The following is a 17,880-nucleotide window of genomic DNA, read 5'->3' as shown; positions in this document are numbered from 1 at the left end:
TTTTGTTGTGTTGGAGATAAATGCAGGATTTTATACTGATCTTTAACAGATTTCATCTTGTTTGATTTGACCATTTCGTCACTTATCTTAAATCCTTTGGAATTTTCTGAATCCAACCTATAACTCTCCTTCAGAGTTTTACGTCTCTGAAACTTGGATATCCTCATTCAGGTCACTAATAAAAAAGGTTGGGAAGAAGAGGGACAGGCCCTGTGTGCGCCACTAAATACCCCTCCATCATCAGTTCTGTTACCTGTACTCTCAGGGAAAGAGTGTCCAATCACTTCTCAGTCTATCTAATTATATCACCTTAAAGTACATGCTTCTCCATCCTGGCCACAGAAAAGACTGTCTGATGTCTTGTTAAAGTCAAGGTTCACTCTGTCTGTGGCAATCCCCCAACCTACCAGATCAATAACCATTGAAAAAAGAGTATTTGGTTCACTTTCAGCAGCGTTCTTAGAAACCCTATCATTATACAAGTGTTTTCAAACATGCAGTAGCCTATTCTAGAACTTTGTTAGGGACAAATAAGTACTAACCTTATGTGCTCATAATTTTTACAACCCACCCTTTCCTGCTAGTGAAAAGCAGGACATTAGTCCATGTCTGGTCTGCTGTCACCTCCGGTCTGCCCCTGTGCTCAGTGGGACTGTGGACATGGAGCTGGCGGGGCGAGTGGGAAGGGCTACATTGAGAAGATGAAACTACCACCTCCAGGATGCTGCACCTCACGAAGATCGGCTGGGAAGTCACTGGGGACGCGGGAGGCGGGGAAGTGGCCCAAAAGAACAAATAACCCTGGAGAAGTCGGAAGACCTGGCTTGTGCTCATGCCTTAGACCTATGCTTCCAATGTGCTCAGGCCTCAGTAAAGTAGGGGCTCTGAGTGTAAACAGAGAAGGGGACAGGTGTTTCTGGAGAGGACTGAGAAGACTATGCCCAGTCTTGGCCAGCTGAGTAGCAAGGACTGATTCCTTGAAAGAGGAGCAGAATGGGAAGGGGGAGGTGGGAGGAAAAACACCCTTTCTCCATCTCCTCTACACCCTATCCCCTAAGGGTTAACCCCCTCCCTCTCCCAGCCCCTTCTCTCCTCCTCCACCCAAACCCCATCTCCCTTTAATCACATCTGATACTGAGCGGCCCAGCAGGAACAAAGAGACCATTTAGAGAAACGGGGCCGAGAAAGTGACCCCCGTACTCTGGGGCGGCCGCCTGGATGCCAGCACAAAGGCGGCATTTCAGAGCTGAAATTTCAGCACCCAACTTGATTAAAGGATTCCATAAGCTTGGAGGAGGGTGGAAGGGGGTGCGAAGTCCACTGCTCCCTGAATTAACCCTTCTCCAGAGCAGCAAACACCCCTCCTGCTCCTGGGGATGCTCATGGCTCCCACCCTGTCCAGGGTGCACCCACCCTCAAGCGCCCTGCCTCTTGCAGAGGTCAGGCAAGCCCGCTCCTCCTCTTCCCGGAAGGGGAGCTGGCAGCAGAATGGAGGTCAAGGCTGGAATATTGAGGGAGCCAATCTTCCCTTCTATCCCTGTTAGTGTCAATACATACCCTCTCCCTGAGGTCTCTCCACCCGGCCTGGAGGGAGGGAAGAACCAGTGTGACTGACTGGTCTTTCTGCAGGCTGGGTAAGAACAGGACCCACTAGGACCTAGAGCAGAGGAAGAGGAGTTCTGGTCCTAATTTAATGTCACGGCTTGAACCCAGAAGCCCTGCTTCCCTGCCCGCCATCATCCCAGCACCCATCCTAGGGAAGGCCTTGTAGGAGCAGGGCCCCACACAGAAGGGAAATGACATCTTTCCAGAGGCTGGGAATGAGAAGGTATGGGTGTGGCAGACCAGAGAGGTGGGTCACCAAGGACAGTGTGCGGGGAGTGGCCTAACAAGTGGGGACCAGGGTTGGGGCAGAGGTGGGCAGGTGCTTGGCCCTCGCTCCAGCTGCTGACTTGCCCAGCAGGGCTCTCTTGGGGAGGGCAGGAGATCACTGCATCCCTAAGCTTCCTGCTGGGGCACAGGCTCCTGAAAGGGGATCCGAGCCCACGATAAGAGACTCGAGGCAGGTCCTTAGGAAACAATGGGTGGCTTGATGAGACCTGCTCTGTGATACTCCTGAGAAGGGAGAAGCCCCTGCAGCCAGTCCCCACTGGAAAGGAAATTGGGGGTTTCCGTGGCAACCAGTTCCCTGGGCACAAAGGCTCGTCTGTCTGCTGGGAAGGCAGCTGAGGTGTCTCCCTGCAGCCGCCTCTGCTCTGGTGGACGGCGAGATGTAGGGAGGGTCATGGGGGGAGGGCCCTGGTGCCTCTTCAAGAAGTGACAGTCACAGGGCCACTGGGATGGGTGCACCCTCCAAGCAGCAGGGCAGTAACAGGGAAGAAGCAAGAGGGCCTTGCAGGTAGCTGGAGGCAGAGGGGTTTGAAAAGTCAAAGGGTTTATTATTTACACGTATAAAGAATGTGAGACTAGAAACTGGGGATGAGGCACAGCCAGGAAGATGATGCCGGCTCAGTCGGTGATGATGAGCTCGTCTACCCCCCAGTCTTCATAGCTCCCGTCGGGCAGGTAGCGGCGAATGATGATGGGGATCTTTCGGGCCCTGTGGTGGGGAGAAGTCAAGGCACATGAGGGCTGGTGATCCCAGCTCTGCAGAAGGGACAGAACGTGTGCAGAATGCAAGGGAACAGAAGTCTTAGGAGCATCCTCTTGAAACTATGAATGTACTTTGTAGAAAAGGAATTACAACAAAAAAGCTCCTGCATCCCTAAGTGTGGGACAGTGGGTCTGGAAGGACCCACGGCTGAAGGGAGGAGGCGGCAGGGTAGAGGGATGCGGTAGGGACAGGAAAATTCTGACAGACAGAAGAGGTCGATGTCTCATCAATGTCCTCCCCTCCCAGCCCCCTCCTCCCTGGTGGGCTGACTCCTGAACAGACTAAGGGTCTACAGGAACAAGAACCACACTTCCCAGCAGCGAAGTAGGGGGAGGGTTGTACAGCGGAGAACCCAAAGGATGCCTCCCAGGCGCAGTGAACCACGATCTGGGTGACTTACTTGAGCTCTTTCATGGCGATGAGCAAGGGATCTGTCTCCCCCTCCAGCTCCACCATCACAGGGGCACACATCCTGCAGGTACAGGGACAAGTGTTGGGGGAGACTAGACGCACAGGGAGAAGGCCCAGCACCAAGTGGGAGGCTCGCTTCACAGACAGGATCAGCTCAGCATCCCACTCCTCCCCTCGAAAGGGCACCTTCCAGGTAGGCGGGTGTGGCAGATGTGGAGCGGCGCTTCAGGGGCGCTGACAGTGAGGGTACTCCAGTGGGAGCCAGTAGACTAGTCTTAAACTTTGCCTCCAAAGAACTGAATTTTTCTCCAAATCTCAGTATCCTCATTTGAAAATGAAGACAAAAGCCCTGCCGCGCCTACACAGCAATGATGCTAACACACTGCTGGCTAACGAGCAGACTCAGGAAGTGCTATGCGCTGCTTGGTAAGTACTACTGTCACTTCCGTTTCACTCATGCAGAAACTGAGGCACAGAGAGGTCAGCAAATTGCCCAAGGTCGCACAGACAGTAAGTGGCAGAGCCAAGGTTTGAATGGAGAAGGCTCCGCCCTGCTGTGTTGTAACACTTCCCATTAAAAAGCTGGTGATCCATAAACTGAAGAAAGGTGTTCCAAGTGTGAGCTTTCATCACTGGGCCCTACAACATTCATCACGTCAGCAACTCTGCCAAGGCCCTTCCCCAAGACCCATTCCAGGCTCCTGAGCCTGAGGCCACGGCAGAGTATTCCAGCACAAAGGACCAGCGTGTGCAAAAGCTCATCCTTCTGATTGCTCTAACTCAAGCCCCCAGCCCTGCCTCAGGGTCTAGGTCGCCTCATTTTCCTTCTCTGTCTAGGCAACACCCCCACAAGGGTCCTGCTCCCATAGCCTCTATGTGGGGCCTGCAGTCAGGCACTCATCCTTCCATGACACCTCATCTGGCCCATGCTTACCTTTCCAGCACCTTCTCATGCTACTTGCCTGTATTTACGCCACGTTCCAGCCACACCAAACTACCACAGTTCCCATACACAGCCTGTTGTCTCCTTTTTGCATCCTTACATAAACACTTCCTCGCCCTACAGGCCTGCTCAAATGTCCGCCGCTCTGGGAATCCTTGCTGAATCCTCAGTGCCCTGACTCATCTTACAAACACTTTTCTCGGCACCAGTATCACTGTCCTGCAACTTCTTGCTTGAAGTTTCCAAATTAGACCTGGTGGCCCAGGATCCCATGCCCTAGCACAACACTTGGCCCACAGCAGAGGCGCTAAAAACAAACAAGCACAAACAGGGCCAGTTCTAGGCCCACTTCCTCTGGGAAGCCAACCTTACTGATTCCAGCTCAAACTGACATTAATGGATCCCAAACCTGATAATTATCAAAATTACTAGGAGCATTCTAAAAATACAAGCTCCCAGGAAGTGGCTGTGGTAAACATGCCACCGCCAGGTGGTGCCAGTGAGCCGGATTGAGACTTCATTCAAAAACTATCCAAGAAACATTTGTTCAGCACCTACTAAGTGCAGGATCGCATGCCCAGTACTCAGGATAAGCTCCAGCCCTGGTTGTCCAAGGGCTTACAGCAGCTGAGGAAGTGCCAGATGGCACCCTAGCCCTTAATCGGAAGGAGCACTAAGCAGAGCCGAGCCTTGCTCCCAAAGAATAGCAGGATGTTGGGACCTGGTAGTGTTCTGAATACCTGCCTCCTGACTTTTAAGTGCTCCACACTGCACACCAGATGCATGCCCATCTTCTGAACTCATCACTCAAGGCATCAGTGACATCTTCTTCAGTCTTGTGCCCCAAGGTACTTGCCACTCCCCTGCCGCAGTCCACACACACCTCCATCTGGACCTTTCCTCGTGCTGTTTCTGGCACCTGAGATACGTTCAAAACCTCCCTTTACTTGTCCTCACTTGAATTCCAATTTCTTCCTGAGGCCTCCCCAGTCACTCCCTTCTTTCCTTTTTGTTCCTTTTGTAAAGCACCATCCCTGCCTGCCCTGGGTTCTGGGTATTTACAATAGGTCTGTCTCCCCCACCACGCTGTGAACACCTGCAGGACTGGGGGACTGTGTCTTTAATCAGCTTCGCATCCACAACAGGTGCAAGCACAATATCTTACTGGATGCTGAAAGACTTTAACTTGCATACAGTCTATTTGTATGAAAAAAATAATTAATGAAGTACTCTTTCTGCTGGGTCACGTTTAGCAGACGTGAGCACTGCCCAACAGAGCGCTCTGCGATTCGCAAATATCCTGTCTGTGCTATCCATTACGGCAGCCACAGCGGGCTACTGGGCCGTCGAATGTGGCTAATGAGACCAAATATGAACTTTTACTTAGTTTTACTTAAATTTAAATGGTCAAATGTAGTCAGTGGTGACCATAATTGATGGTGCAGGCCTAGAGGATCCTGACCCCAGTGATACCAAAATCATCACACCGAGTGCAGCAGACCAGCAAGGAGTGCAACAGGCTGGCAAGAGGCCTACTGGTGCCAAAGGGGCAAGGAACAACGTTGCCCACCCAGAAAACCCTCTATTGAAGTGGACAGTGGTCACCTCCGCTCCACAGGACTGGAGGAGATAACGTCCAAGGCTCTTTGAAAACTCAGGGGCGGGGAGCAGTGTGCAGACTGAGCACCACCACTCCTCCAGCACGCATGACTCCACAATTCTGGCCCCAGAATTTCTTCCTATTTTTTCTGTTTTCCACTATTCCCTACTCAAAGCAACCCCTCCTCCAGATACCCACCATTTCCCACTCCAGCTTGCAAGTTCAGTGGAGAGCCCCTTTCCTTGGCCTCACGTTTCCCCAGGAGGGCTTTCTACAAGAGCAGCAGTAACACACCTGCCCTCTCCATCCTCCCATTTACTCCTCACCAGGATGGAGGGGGAACCCATCTAACAGGGGAGCCTGGGGAAAAGCAGGCATCTGTGGCCCAGCCTCTTCAAGAGTCCCTGCTTTCTCAAAGCTGCCTGCCTGCAGAGAGGGCACTTTCAGATCTGTCCTCCGTGATGCCCACCACCTCAGCAGGCGGGCTCAGCCCTGCAGAGACGGCCTCTGGATGCCTGCAATGCCTATGGCTGATGGAGTGCAGGCCGGCATCGCACATGCTGGTCTCCATCTGTTACTAGCTATCCCCTGAATCTTGTTATTCTTCAATTAGTTCCAAACTTGGGAGAGAAAAGGCAAGGTTGCTCATTTCAAATCCCCAAACCCCTAGCATTGCTCTGTGCTTTCACATCTCTAAGTGGCCTCTGCACAGAGGGCTCTCCCACTCCTCTGGGCTGGCCATAGTCTGGTCAAATCAAGAATCACCTTAAGCCCAACAGGTGTGGCCATGGCTCCCCAACTTACCAGCCCACAATGGTCTAGGGCTGATTTTATATTTTTATTTTTGCTTCCCTAACCTGACAGGCAACCATCAAGCTCTGTATTCTTACCGCTATTCTGCTATACTGCTATTTGACTCCTCAGACGTTTATGTCCTATTTGTCCACTGGATCACAAACTCTGAGGGCAGGGGTCTAGCACAGGGCCCAGCACACAGGGACAGCACCACCCTTGTCTAGCATGTGAGAGGAGGGAGGGTCTGTTTTGGGGGCCAGGCTGGACCACATCAATAGCTCGGAGGCTCCTCGTGGCCTGACCGGTGGAAAAGATGGTGAAGAGGCACACACTCACGCGATCTGAAGGGCTCGGGTGCCCAACACGCGGGCTCGCTCATACTTGGTCATATATGGTGTGGTGATTCGCTTCTGGTTGGCCTGCGGTCGCTCTCCAGAAGGGAGGATCTCAATGTTCTCCTGGCCCTCCTGGACACCAAGGCAGAAGAGGGAAAATCGCAGGTTGCATTATTGGGGGTGAGGGGGGAGAAGGATGACGACAATGGTCATACCCAGCACTACACTACCGCTTGTTACATGCCAGTGACCACACAACTGCCTGATTAACATCTCATTTAATGCTCACAATAACCTTATGAGGTGGGGATTACAATGCCCATTTTAGAGGCTCAGAGAGTTAGCAAACTTAGCCAAAGTCTCAGACCAAATGAAAGAGAGGAATCATGATAAGAATTCCAAACCCAGCTTCCTCATCCGGAAGAGAGAAGCAGAGGGCCTGGAGATAGGGTGGTCCTAGAACACTGACTCTATACAAAGAAGTCCTTGAGCACAGAGAACAAATCACCCTTTGCAGGAAGAGGAACAAGCACCCCATCTTCATATATTCATATATTTAACACTTGACTTATTAAGCATCTGTCATGTGCGAACATCACAATACGTGCTGAGACAGAAAGCTAAGAGTTCCTGTTCTCAAAGAATTCAGTCTGGGAAAAAGACAAGAGTAAACAAAACATCAAGTGCTATAAAAGTATGTGCCACAAACTTACCAAGAAGGTGAGGGACAGCTACCTCACACTAGGGGTTAGGAATGCAGTCCAGGGCTAAGACTGCTAGTCTAGAAGGATGAGGAGGCGCTGCCAAGCTAATGAGGAAGGAAAGGGCATTCCAGGCAGGTTGAACTGCATTAGTACAGAGGAGGGAGAGAACGTACTAAGTTTGGACAACTAATTGTGGAGTATGATTAGAGCAAAAGGTAGATACAGGGTTGCAGGCAGGAGAATAAATTCCGTAATAAAGAATAATGTCAACAAATATTTATTGAGTGCTTACGATGTGTCAGATAGTATTCTAAGTGCTTGGCATAGAGCAGCGAGTAAGACAGATAAAAACCCTTTCCCTTATAGAACTTATACTATAATAAGAAAAGATATAAACAAGAAAAAAATTAAAATATGTAAAATTAAAATAATTAAAATGTGTAATATAAGAACAGAGAAAAGACAGGGAGAGCCAAGGGTGGTGTGTGGGAGGAGGGGGGAATGCAGCAATTTTAAATAGGATAGTCAGGGAACGCCTCGTTGAGGTGACACCTGAGCAACTACCTGGAGGAAATGAGGAAAAGGTCATATGCATATCTAAGGGAGAAGTGTTCCTGGAAGAGGGAAGAGCATGATCAAAGATTCTGAGCAGGAGTCTGCCTAGCATGACAGGGACAGCAAGAAGAGATAAGGTGACAGAGGTGGCAAGTGGCCAGATCATGGAGGACCTTGTACATCGTTTTGGCATTTATTCTGAATGAGATGAAGCCACTGCATGTGGGTTCTGAGCAGAGGAGAGACAATTTGACTTAAGATTTACAGGGATCACTCTGGATACTCTGTTGGGAATATTCTGTAGCGGGTAAGAGCAGAAGCAGAGACCATTTTGGAAAACCAATAGTAATCCATCATGTGGGAAGGTGAAAAAGACAACTCTGGCAGCAGAAAGGCAAACAGCAGACTGAAGGCAGAAAACCAGTAGCACAATTTCTACAGTAATGTGGGTGAAAAGCGATGAAAATCTACACCAGGCTGAGGCACTAGGAATGGAGAAACAGAAATAGGACTGAACCACATGTAGGAGGCAGAATCAACAGGACAGGGATGGAAGGGACCAGAAGGATAGAGGGGGTTTCTGACTCAGTGGAACAAGTCCCTCAGAGTGTCCTGCAGACAGAAGAATTCTGAAAAGAGGGGCTTCAGCTTCTGAGCCTAAAAAATTGTGGATCACTCTCTCTCCAGGACACATAAAGCACTTCTTCCTCCATCAGTCACACAGGACATTTCATTTATGAAGCTCATTCACCTAGTGACTCAAGCCAGAAATCTGGGAATCACCATAATCAGCTCCCACTTTCCCAAACCCACATTCAACCCACCAAAATATCTCATCTATTTTCTTATCACCAACATTACCAGCACCCAAGTCCAAGCCCCACGTCTCTCACCTGGAGGTATAGGAGAGCTCCCTAATTGGGCTCTTTCTTTTACTCTTGCTCCTCTCCAATTCCTTCCTCACTCTGAGGCCAGAATGATCCTTCTAAAGTATAAACTGGATCATGCCACTCCCAAGCTCAAAGCTCATCAGTGGCTTCCTGCTACCTATAGGCTACAAAATCCTGCCTGATCTTGGCCCTTACTTCTCCAGCTTTCTTTCTTTCCTTTTTTTTTTTTTTTTTGTTGTTGTTGTTGTTGTTAATGGAGGTACTGGGGATTGAACTCAGGACCTCATGCATACTAAACATGCACTATACCACTGAGCTATACCTCCTCCCCCTTTCTATTTATGGAGCCCAATGCAGAGCTCCTGGCACATAATAAACACTCAGCACAGGTTTGCTCAATGAATGAAGGGGATATTTCAGTTAGTGAACTAACTGCCCCAGAAGCCACATGCTGTGGTCCAAGTGGACAAAAGCCTTCAGGCCCACCCTCTAGGGGCTCCTCCCCTATCCAGGACCAGATCTTTCCTCACTCTAACTGAGCCTGCCTTGACCACAAATGGGAGGCAGATGCATTCAGTTATCACCAGACAGGCTATCTGCAGGTAGGGCTGCAGAGGGAGAACCCAAGACTAAATACTGACCTCCTCGGCATTCTCCAAGTCATCTAGCCCTTCATCCTCCTCCACATCGTCAAAGTCATCGCCATCAAAACTGTCCAAGAAGAAGAAGAAGCCAGTCAGAGCATGACTTACTAGAATCAAAGAGGGCAGAGATCTGAGTCTCATATGGTATGTAGGAGGTACTCAATAAGTATCTACTTAATGAGTGAATCATTGAATAATCACTTAACAAATCATTTAATTTCCCCATTTTAAAAAACAAACAAAGCTTACTTTTCTATTCCCTCCCTGCAGAGCCCTATTTCCATGCTCCCCTTGGGAGCAAAATTCATGAAAGAGTTGTCTGTCTTCAGTGTTTCCAATTCTTCTCTTCCCATTCTGTCATCATTTCACTCCAAAGACTTCCACCTCCATGGCTCCACCAAAGCCACTCCTTTCGAGTATGTTAATGATTTCCACGTTGCTAAACCCAATGGACCATTCTTCTTGTCCTCTAGCCTTATCTAGCAGTTGGCACATCAGACCACTTCCTCTCACTCAAAACACTCTCCTCACTTGACTGCAAGGACACTTCACTCTCTTGGTGTCCCCCCAACTCCTTGGCTGCTCCTTCTCAATCTCCTTTGCTGGTTTCTCCTCTTTTCCCTTCAAGCACTCCATGTTGGGATGCTCTGACGCTCAGCCATCTCCTCTTCTCTACTGACACTTCCCTGATGATCTCCCGTTTCTCAGCTTTGACTAATATACTTATGCTGAGGACTCCCCGATTTTTCTCTTCAGAATAGACCTCTCCTCCAACCCCATACATCAGGAAATCTTTCTGGCTTTAGCTTCAAAATAAATCCGGGGGTAGAAGAAAGGGTGTAGCTCAGAGGTAGCATGCGTGCTTTGCATGCACGAGGTCCTGGGTTCAATCCCCAATACCTCCATTAAAAAATAAATAAATAAACGTAATTACCTCCTCCCCTCCCCCCAAAAAATCCAGAATTCAAAACCACTTCTCACTACCTCTACTACTATGACCCTGGGACAAATCACTACCTTTTCTCACCTAATTACTGCAAGCCTCCAGACTTTTACCACTTCAAAGTCTCCCCAGACTCTCCTCTGGATTACTTCTATACTACATACTTTTACCATGCAATTCACAGATAAGCCCCCGTATTATCTAAGGACATGTCCCCTCTTCTAGAAAGGGATCCCACTGGGAGAGCAGGGATTATGCCTAATACACCTCAGTATGTCCAAATCAAGACACAGAATCCGACTTAGCGGAAGTCTATTGAAAGGTATCTTTTCAGTGATCCTCTCTGGACCCTCGAGCCAGGGCCTGTCTGTGCTAAGCCTCTGGTCGGGTCTATGCTGCCGGTTCCCCGCCTTTCCCTTCTCCAGCTCCGCGGCCCCCCTCAGCGCCCCCCGAGTGCCTTGAGACACTGCCCCTCCACGCCTGGCTCCTCAACTTCTTTCGAGCCAGGCTTCCGCTTCACCCGTCACTTCCGAGGCTCCGCAAAAGGCATTTCGCTCCAGAACTCACTTGTCCTCGTTGTCTGACATGACGCCTGGGCCGCAGCTACCTGGCTCTCTCCCCAGACCCGCGCGGAGGCCCACAGACACCGCGCCTCCGCCTCGAGCGGCGCCGCGCGTACTCTGCGCCTGCGCCGTGACCCAGAGGCAATCACTTCCGGGAGGCTGGCCGGGGCAATAAACGAGCGCATGCGTCGAGCGGCGTGTTCGCGTTACCATGGTAGCCGGAGCAGCAAGTCGCAGGCTCTAGTTGCAGAGATCGGAGAAGTATTTCTGCGGGGCGCCAGCGCAGGTGCAGCTGCAGAGACGTGGTTACGATCTCCGGAGCTCAGCAGCCTCTGTGAGGAGGGGCCACCCAGGCGGGGTCTTACTTTAGGGTGAGGTTTTAGTTTGGACGTATCACCCAAAGGGAACGGCTTCCCTAACGCCCCCTTCCTCCAGAGCGGGCTTCCCTGACACAGGCGCCAGGTCAGGATGAGGTCTGTTGAGGGTGGGAGAATCGGGCACTGTTGCGATATTGACGCGCGGTGTCACGATTCTCTTGCGACCCGACCCCCGCTCCCAAACTTGGGGTTGCGGGAACAGAGATTGGACCTAAGAGACAGGAGATGTGTCGTTGCGTTTTTCCCTCCTCAGAGCCCCCCCATGGCTTCAACGGGGTTCTGGCGCTGCCCCAAGCCGGCCACTTACACCCCAGGGACCTGTGAGCTGCTCAGAGGTCAGTGCATTAAAGGACACAAGAAAAGCGGTGGTAACAGTTACCCTCTGTACCTCAGTTCCCCCCTCCCCCCATATGACTTATGGCTTAGAGTAGTTAACTTCCGTGCATCCCTTAGATCACACTTTCAATTTCCCCAGGGAAGCTTAATTTCCTTCCCACCCACCACTACCGCAGTGGAACCAGTTGTTATGTACCCACACACTACTACATACCTTTCCCTTCACTGGGCTTAGTGCAACCTGTAGTCAGATACCTAGTGTGTCCCAATGAATTAACATTGAATTGACATCCTTCCACCCCTCTAGTTTGTGAACTCCACCAGAACACCATGCCTGTTTTGGCTCACAATTTTAGCTCCAGTTCCTGGCACATACTTAACAAATACTTGTTCATTCACTCAACAAAAAATTTTAAAGCCCCACTGTGTGCTGTAGATATCATTCTAGGTGCTGAGGATACAGCAGTTGAAAAAAACAGCAAAAATTCTTGCTCCCATGGAGCTACTATTCCAATAGGAAGGTAACAAATACTAATTAAAATATTTAGAACTTAGATGGTGACAAGTGCTATAGAAAAAAAATGAAGCAGGGAAGGAAGAGAGGGTGTACTCAGATGTACAATTGGGGCCAGGAGGCAATACAATATTAAATTTCAATAGATGAGATGAAGGCATCTGCTTGCAGCCCAGGAGGCCTCAATGAAGTGCTTTATCTTGCAGTGATGATGAAAGAATCCAAACTGACTAACTTCCAACAGCGCCACATCATGGACACCATGAAACGTAAGAGGCAATCCACAGAGGCTTTCTGGGCAGAGGGATTCTGGGCCACCATTCTAATGCTTCTCCGTATTAAGGGGGAGGGGACTTCATTTTGAAAGACCACAAAAAATCGAATAGTATTTCTGACCCTTGCTCCTGGGGAGTTGACCTGATGGGGCCTTTGCTTCGGGCACAGTCCAGCTCCAGCCAGCCTTCCCAACAGATCACAGTCCGTTCAAGACTTCCTGCCCTGCCAAATAGTCTGAATGCTGTCCTCTTACGCACATACCATTCAAGCTCTCCAAAGGAGAAGGCTGTGTCTCATTTATAGTTTTATTCATTCATAGCTTAGCTAGCAGAAACAAGATTATTGGCAGGATTCCAACTTAGGGAAAAATATGCAAAACCTTTCCACAGCTCACCTCTGACCACAGATTTTGTTTCAAGGGAAACAAAAATGTCGCTGTACATGGACACAAGAATGAGGTTCCCTCTAAGATCTTAAAAACAACCTTTGCTTTCTAAGATTTAACTGAATCAACATTTAATGGAGCAGAACAGAGATCTGTAAAGTTGCCTTTAAGAGAACGCCAGAGGGTCCAAGCCTGCTGAACTTCACTTGAATCTGCCAATAGCTATTGCCTTCTCTTGAGGAAGAGGGTGCCTATCTGGAGGCATCTGATCAACCACAGAAGCATAGGGAAGGGAGAGTCAAAGAGACAAATGTTGGCAGTGTCTGCCCAGCACTGGCCGAGGTGGGGAGGCTCCATCAAGCCAGTTCAGAAGTCAGATCTTCTTCCTCTTTGTGGACAAGGACAACTCAGGCTGCCAGAGCCTAGTTCCACAACACAGCTGAATCACATAACTCCATGCTCAGTAATCTGTTAATAATTTGGTGTCCCCTACAGCATGGCTACAAAGAGAATGTGCTAGAAATTCGACTAAAAGTAGATAGCAGGAGATCAAGAATGTGTCTACCTTATTCACCATGCTACCCCAGCTCATAGGTGCTCAGAATATTTATTGAAGGACTAATTGCATCAGTGGTTAGGCCAACACAAGTTACTGGTTTGTCTGGCAGTTTTATTCTCCTTAGAAGTTTTGTTTCTAAAAACACTGCCTCCAAGCATTGGTGTTGAATCTAGTTTCTTCTCCTAGAATCCCTTCTCTTTTTCTCTCTTCTTAACCAAGTCCTACTTGTTGTTTTGAGGCTTAGTTCAAATTCTGTTGCAAGCTACAAAATCCTCTCCTTAACCTGAACTCCCAGAATTACGTGAGTCATAAGTATTTGCTGAGAATGGGCCAAAGGAAGAGGTAGCATTTGGCGCTGGACGGGTAGAAATAAGGAGTGGAGAGAGTAAGAGGGACATTTTAGGAAACGCAGCATCTCTTCAGAGAAGAGAGAAAAACCATGGTGTGGACCATGGTAGAGGACGTGAGAAGGGGAAGGTAGTGGGAAATTACTGTATTTTCAACAGCAGCTAAAGGGACCATGTCATTCCTCTACTCCTCTGTGCAGAGACCTCCCATGGCTCCCCACTTCACACAGAGTAAAAGCCAGTCTTTTCAGAGGCCTATGAGGCCCTGTACATCTCTTGCCCTCCATGACCTCTAGCCTCTACTCCCCCTACACCCTGCCCCTTGCTCAGTCCATTCCCACACCGTTGCCTCCCAGCTCTTCCTCCAACACTCCAGACACATTCCCACTTCAAGGCCTTTGCTCTGACCATTCCTTCTGCCTGGAATGCTCTTCCCCAAAATATCTGTGTGGCTGGCCTCTTACCACTTTGGGGTTTTTTCTCAAATGTCACCCTCTCCACAAGGCCTTCCCTGGCTACCCTATTTATAATTGCAAATCCTGCTCTGATACACCCTGTGCTCCATCCCTGTACTATCACCGTCACAATCTAACATACTGTGTATCTTACGTGTTTTATCATTATCTAAACCCCAGGCATAAGCGCTGTGAGGGCAGGACTTTATCTTACTTCCCACTTTACCCGCTGTGTCCGGGGCCTGGCACAGGGTACATACTTAATCCAAATTTGCTGGGTGGATGATAGAAGAATGCTGGAAAGTTAGGGGAGGTCGGCAGGAGTCAGATCAAAACAGTGGGTAGGGTCTGCTCTGAGCGGCTATAGGACAATTGAGAGGAGGGGGCCAGTCAGCCAGATAGGAGGGGACACACTTGGCTGGCCTGGGGGAGGAGCCCCAGCTCTGGGTCTAGGCAGTGAGGATGGACACTAGGAGGGGTTGGTGTCTATTACCATCCAAACCATCCCTCCCCGCCCAGGACCAAACAGGTTTTAGAAATCCATCTATAGAAATAAAAGCACCAAGACAAAGGCTTGATGTACAAGAATGTTTATTGCAGCATTGTTTGAAGTACTGAAAAAAATCCAAAACCAAAAAAATACCCCTGGAAACAGCCTGAATTTCTGAAACTAAAAGACTAGTTGAATAAATACTGTATCTATTCTATTTATAAAAAATAAGTTATATATAAATGGAGCGATCTGGAAAGATATCCATGATAGGTTGTTAAGAGTCTATTACTGACTACAATACAGTATGATCCAGTGTTTGAAAACAGAATCTTATGTATGTATATATATCTTTGAACATAAAACATGTAAGCATCAAAAAGAAAGGACCAAAACTACCAAATTGTTGCCATGGCTCATTGTAGGGGGAGAGTTGGAAAGAAGGGGAGACTTCTGTAATGTCTGACTTGTTATAACAGGTAAGTACCACTTTCATAAAATTTTTTTTAAAAAGCCAGGTGGACCCCCCGACCCTGACCCTTCCTTCCCCAGGAGGAGACCCTCTCCCTCTACAGTGCAGCCCAGCTTCCAGCCAGAGGGTCTTGCCTTCCAAGCAGCCAGCCTCGGCCATCTACCTGCCTCCCATCATGGCAGCTCGGTCCCACCTCCGGCCTGCCAGCAAGTGCCAGGCCAACGGGGCCTACAGCCGGGAGCAGTTCAAGCCTCAAGCCACCCGTAAGTGAGGGGCCTGGACTGCAGCCCCTCCCCTACCTCCCTCCAAAGAGGGCAGGCAGGGAGACCAGCAGCCCTCAGGGTGCTAAGCAGGCATCATCTAATCAAATTCTCAGGCTGGTTATACCAAAGCTCTTGAGCCTTGGCACACGTTAGCTTGGGAGTGTTCAGAGTGTATGGGAAACCAGCTAGGTATTCCTTTTTATACATCTTTCCAGAACTCTCTTTAACAATTAACTGGTTTCCACCGATTTCTGATGAATGTTTGGCAGTCAGGTGTCACAGCCACTGCTCTCTCAAGCTCACACGGTGCCTGGAGCCCAGGGCTCCTCTGCACCCCAGCCTATTTCACAGAGCCATTCATCCCCCGCTTTCTGCTTGGCACCAGACATAACTCTTGGCCTAGACCCTCCAACAGCTCCACGGAGCCTCTCCACCCGGGCTGCACCTTGGCAGTCACTGCGTTTTCTTAGCCTTGCCCTGCACCAAGGCAGGCTGTGCATTTTGACAAAGCTTTCTTCCAGGTTCTTTCAACCCCTCCCTGTCTGAAATGACATGACCAGCTCAGGGGCACCCAGGGTAGAAGGTGCCAGGACTGCAAAAACCCTACCCACATTACCCAGGCACCCTGGAACCAGCGAACCCAATTGGGAGCACAGACCATGGATGGGGGTACCCTTTATGCCTTAACTTGGCCACATCTGGGTCCAACAGGAGATCTGGAGAAGGAAAAGCGAAGACTGCAAAGTATCTTTGCCACCGGGAAGGAGCCAGAGGAACGGAAAAGCAAGCCCCCTCCTGTGCGACAGGAGGACCCAGCCCCGGAGCCGGACCGCTTTGAAGAACGTAAGCCCCTGATGGGCCAGTCATGCTGGGGAAGGGAGTGTGTGTGGAGGGGCCCAGAACCAGGGAGGGGGACATCCCTGAGGGCCAACGAGTCAGAAACTGACCCCAAAACTGCTTCCTGTTCCCAAGAGAGCCGCCCCTGCCACCCCTCCTGGGAGCCTGACGGTCCCCACTGTCCTGTCCTGATGGCCCTCTCCCTGTCCAGTGGTGAAGGAAATCCAGGAGAGGAAAGAATTCCTGGCTGACATGGAAGCCCTGGGGCAGGGCAGACGGTACCGAGGGATCATCCTCACTGAAATCTCCCAGGTAGGAGAAGCCACAGGGAAGTGGGGCGGGACGTGCCCATGTGAGTGTGGAGGACGAGAGGTGAGTGGAGAGAACGGGTCAGCTGTGGCCATTTCCGGAGTTCAGCTCTAGCCTCATATCTGTGGTGGCTCCTGGAGTTCCCTCCCTGATACCCAGCTTTCCTCTGCAGAAACTACAGGAAATGGAAGACATTGACCACAAGAGGAGTGAGGAACTTAGGAAGGCTCTGGCCACCACTTTATCTGTCTCCAGAGGGGCGGGAAGCCCAGCCTCCACCACTGGAACACCCACCCCCTTGCCAAACAGGGTCACCCCCAGGTCAGCCCAGCCACCCTGGCCTTCAGCCATGTCAAATGGCTGTATAGCACTGCCCCTGCCTAGGGTACCCCAGACAGAGACAGCACCCTAGAAAGTAGACTGATTCTCCTGGATACCTGGCCCAGGGATCCCAGGTCAGCTGAGCCTCTGAGACCAGTCACAGATACAGACACGCACCAAGACACACGACTTGGAGTCTTTTCTCAGAGGAAGAGTCCCCCCATACACAGTGAAAGCAAGGCCCAGGTCTCACCATCTCGGGCTTGGGTCTAAGGGTGGCCACTGGGCCCTCTTCCCACCACCTCACCCACTGTGTGTCCCCATGTCCTCCACATTTGATTCTCTGAACTTAGGAATGAATGACTCCTTTCTTCCTACCTGTCTTAGGACCTACTTATATGACTTCTTACCACCTTGGGCAAATGTTTAACCACTGTGATTAACTGGCCAATAAAACACGTTTAACAGAGGTCATTACACATACCATTTTGTTTTCTGAGGGATAAGTCTTATTTATTCAAGGGGTTAGAATTTTTCAAGCCCAGGTGGTTTCTAGTTGTTTGCATACTTCAAGTGAAAACAGGAACCAGCGTTTCTGAGCACCCCACGGCCAGGCGCTGCGGCGGGTGCCAAGATCACTCTCGGCTGATTCTCTCAATAAACACCTGAGATGGCTGATTATCCCTCGGTAAAAACTGGGGCTCACAGAGATACTATGGCCAGAGTCTTTTAACTAACAAGCAGCTTACTCAGGATTAAAGGTTAGCTTTCTGTCTTCCCACCAAACCCACAGCCCATAGAAGGAAGCCCAAAGGGGTGGAAGGGACCCAGACTGAGGGGGCCCTGGGCTTGGAGTTCCACTCCCAGCCCATGTGGTCTAGGCCCCACAGCCTCAGCTCTGAC

At 50.0% G+C, this 17,880-nt stretch overlaps 2 protein-coding genes across 6 annotated transcripts; one reads left to right on the top strand and one right to left on the bottom strand.

Moving 5' to 3' along the window:
* Positions 1-2,417: 2,417 nt before the first annotated feature.
* POLR2F (RNA polymerase II, I and III subunit F) lies at positions 2,418-11,193 on the bottom strand. Of its 2 annotated transcripts, none has more exons than XM_072973502.1 (5): positions 11,041-11,193; positions 9,528-9,597; positions 6,784-6,869; positions 3,054-3,125; positions 2,418-2,599 (listed from the first exon to the last, which is right to left on the bottom strand). In XM_072973502.1, the coding sequence occupies exons 1-5, from the start codon at positions 11,058-11,060 to the stop codon at positions 2,509-2,511; spliced, it is 339 nt and encodes a 112-aa protein (XP_072829603.1). In that variant the 5' UTR covers positions 11,061-11,193; the 3' UTR covers positions 2,418-2,508. The 2 variants fall into 2 exon arrangements, with proteins under 2 accessions (XP_072829603.1, XP_006207133.1); XM_006207071.4 differs by having other exon boundaries at positions 6,739-6,869; positions 11,041-11,192.
* Positions 11,194-11,204: 11 nt separating this feature from the next.
* On the top strand, positions 11,205-17,446 carry C12H22orf23 (chromosome 12 C22orf23 homolog). Of its 4 annotated transcripts, none has more exons than XM_072973500.1 (7): positions 11,239-11,370; positions 11,667-11,748; positions 12,470-12,532; positions 15,328-15,510; positions 16,222-16,353; positions 16,559-16,659; positions 16,829-17,446. In XM_072973500.1, the coding sequence occupies exons 2-7, from the start codon at positions 11,676-11,678 to the stop codon at positions 17,066-17,068; spliced, it is 792 nt and encodes a 263-aa protein (XP_072829601.1). In that variant the 5' UTR covers positions 11,239-11,370; positions 11,667-11,675; the 3' UTR covers positions 17,069-17,446. The 4 variants fall into 4 exon arrangements, with proteins under 4 accessions (XP_072829600.1, XP_072829601.1, XP_015097097.2 ...); XM_015241611.3 differs by having other exon boundaries at positions 11,245-11,407; XM_072973499.1 differs by lacking the exon at positions 11,667-11,748 and having other exon boundaries at positions 11,205-11,370.
* Positions 17,447-17,880: the final 434 nt, after the last annotated feature.

This window comes from Vicugna pacos, chromosome 12 (assembly GCF_048564905.1).
Source record: "Vicugna pacos chromosome 12, VicPac4, whole genome shotgun sequence".
Lineage (NCBI taxonomy): Eukaryota > Metazoa > Chordata > Mammalia > Artiodactyla > Camelidae > Vicugna > Vicugna pacos.
Note: the sequence above shows the minus strand (reverse complement) of the source record. Positions and strands in the feature narration are given on the sequence as shown.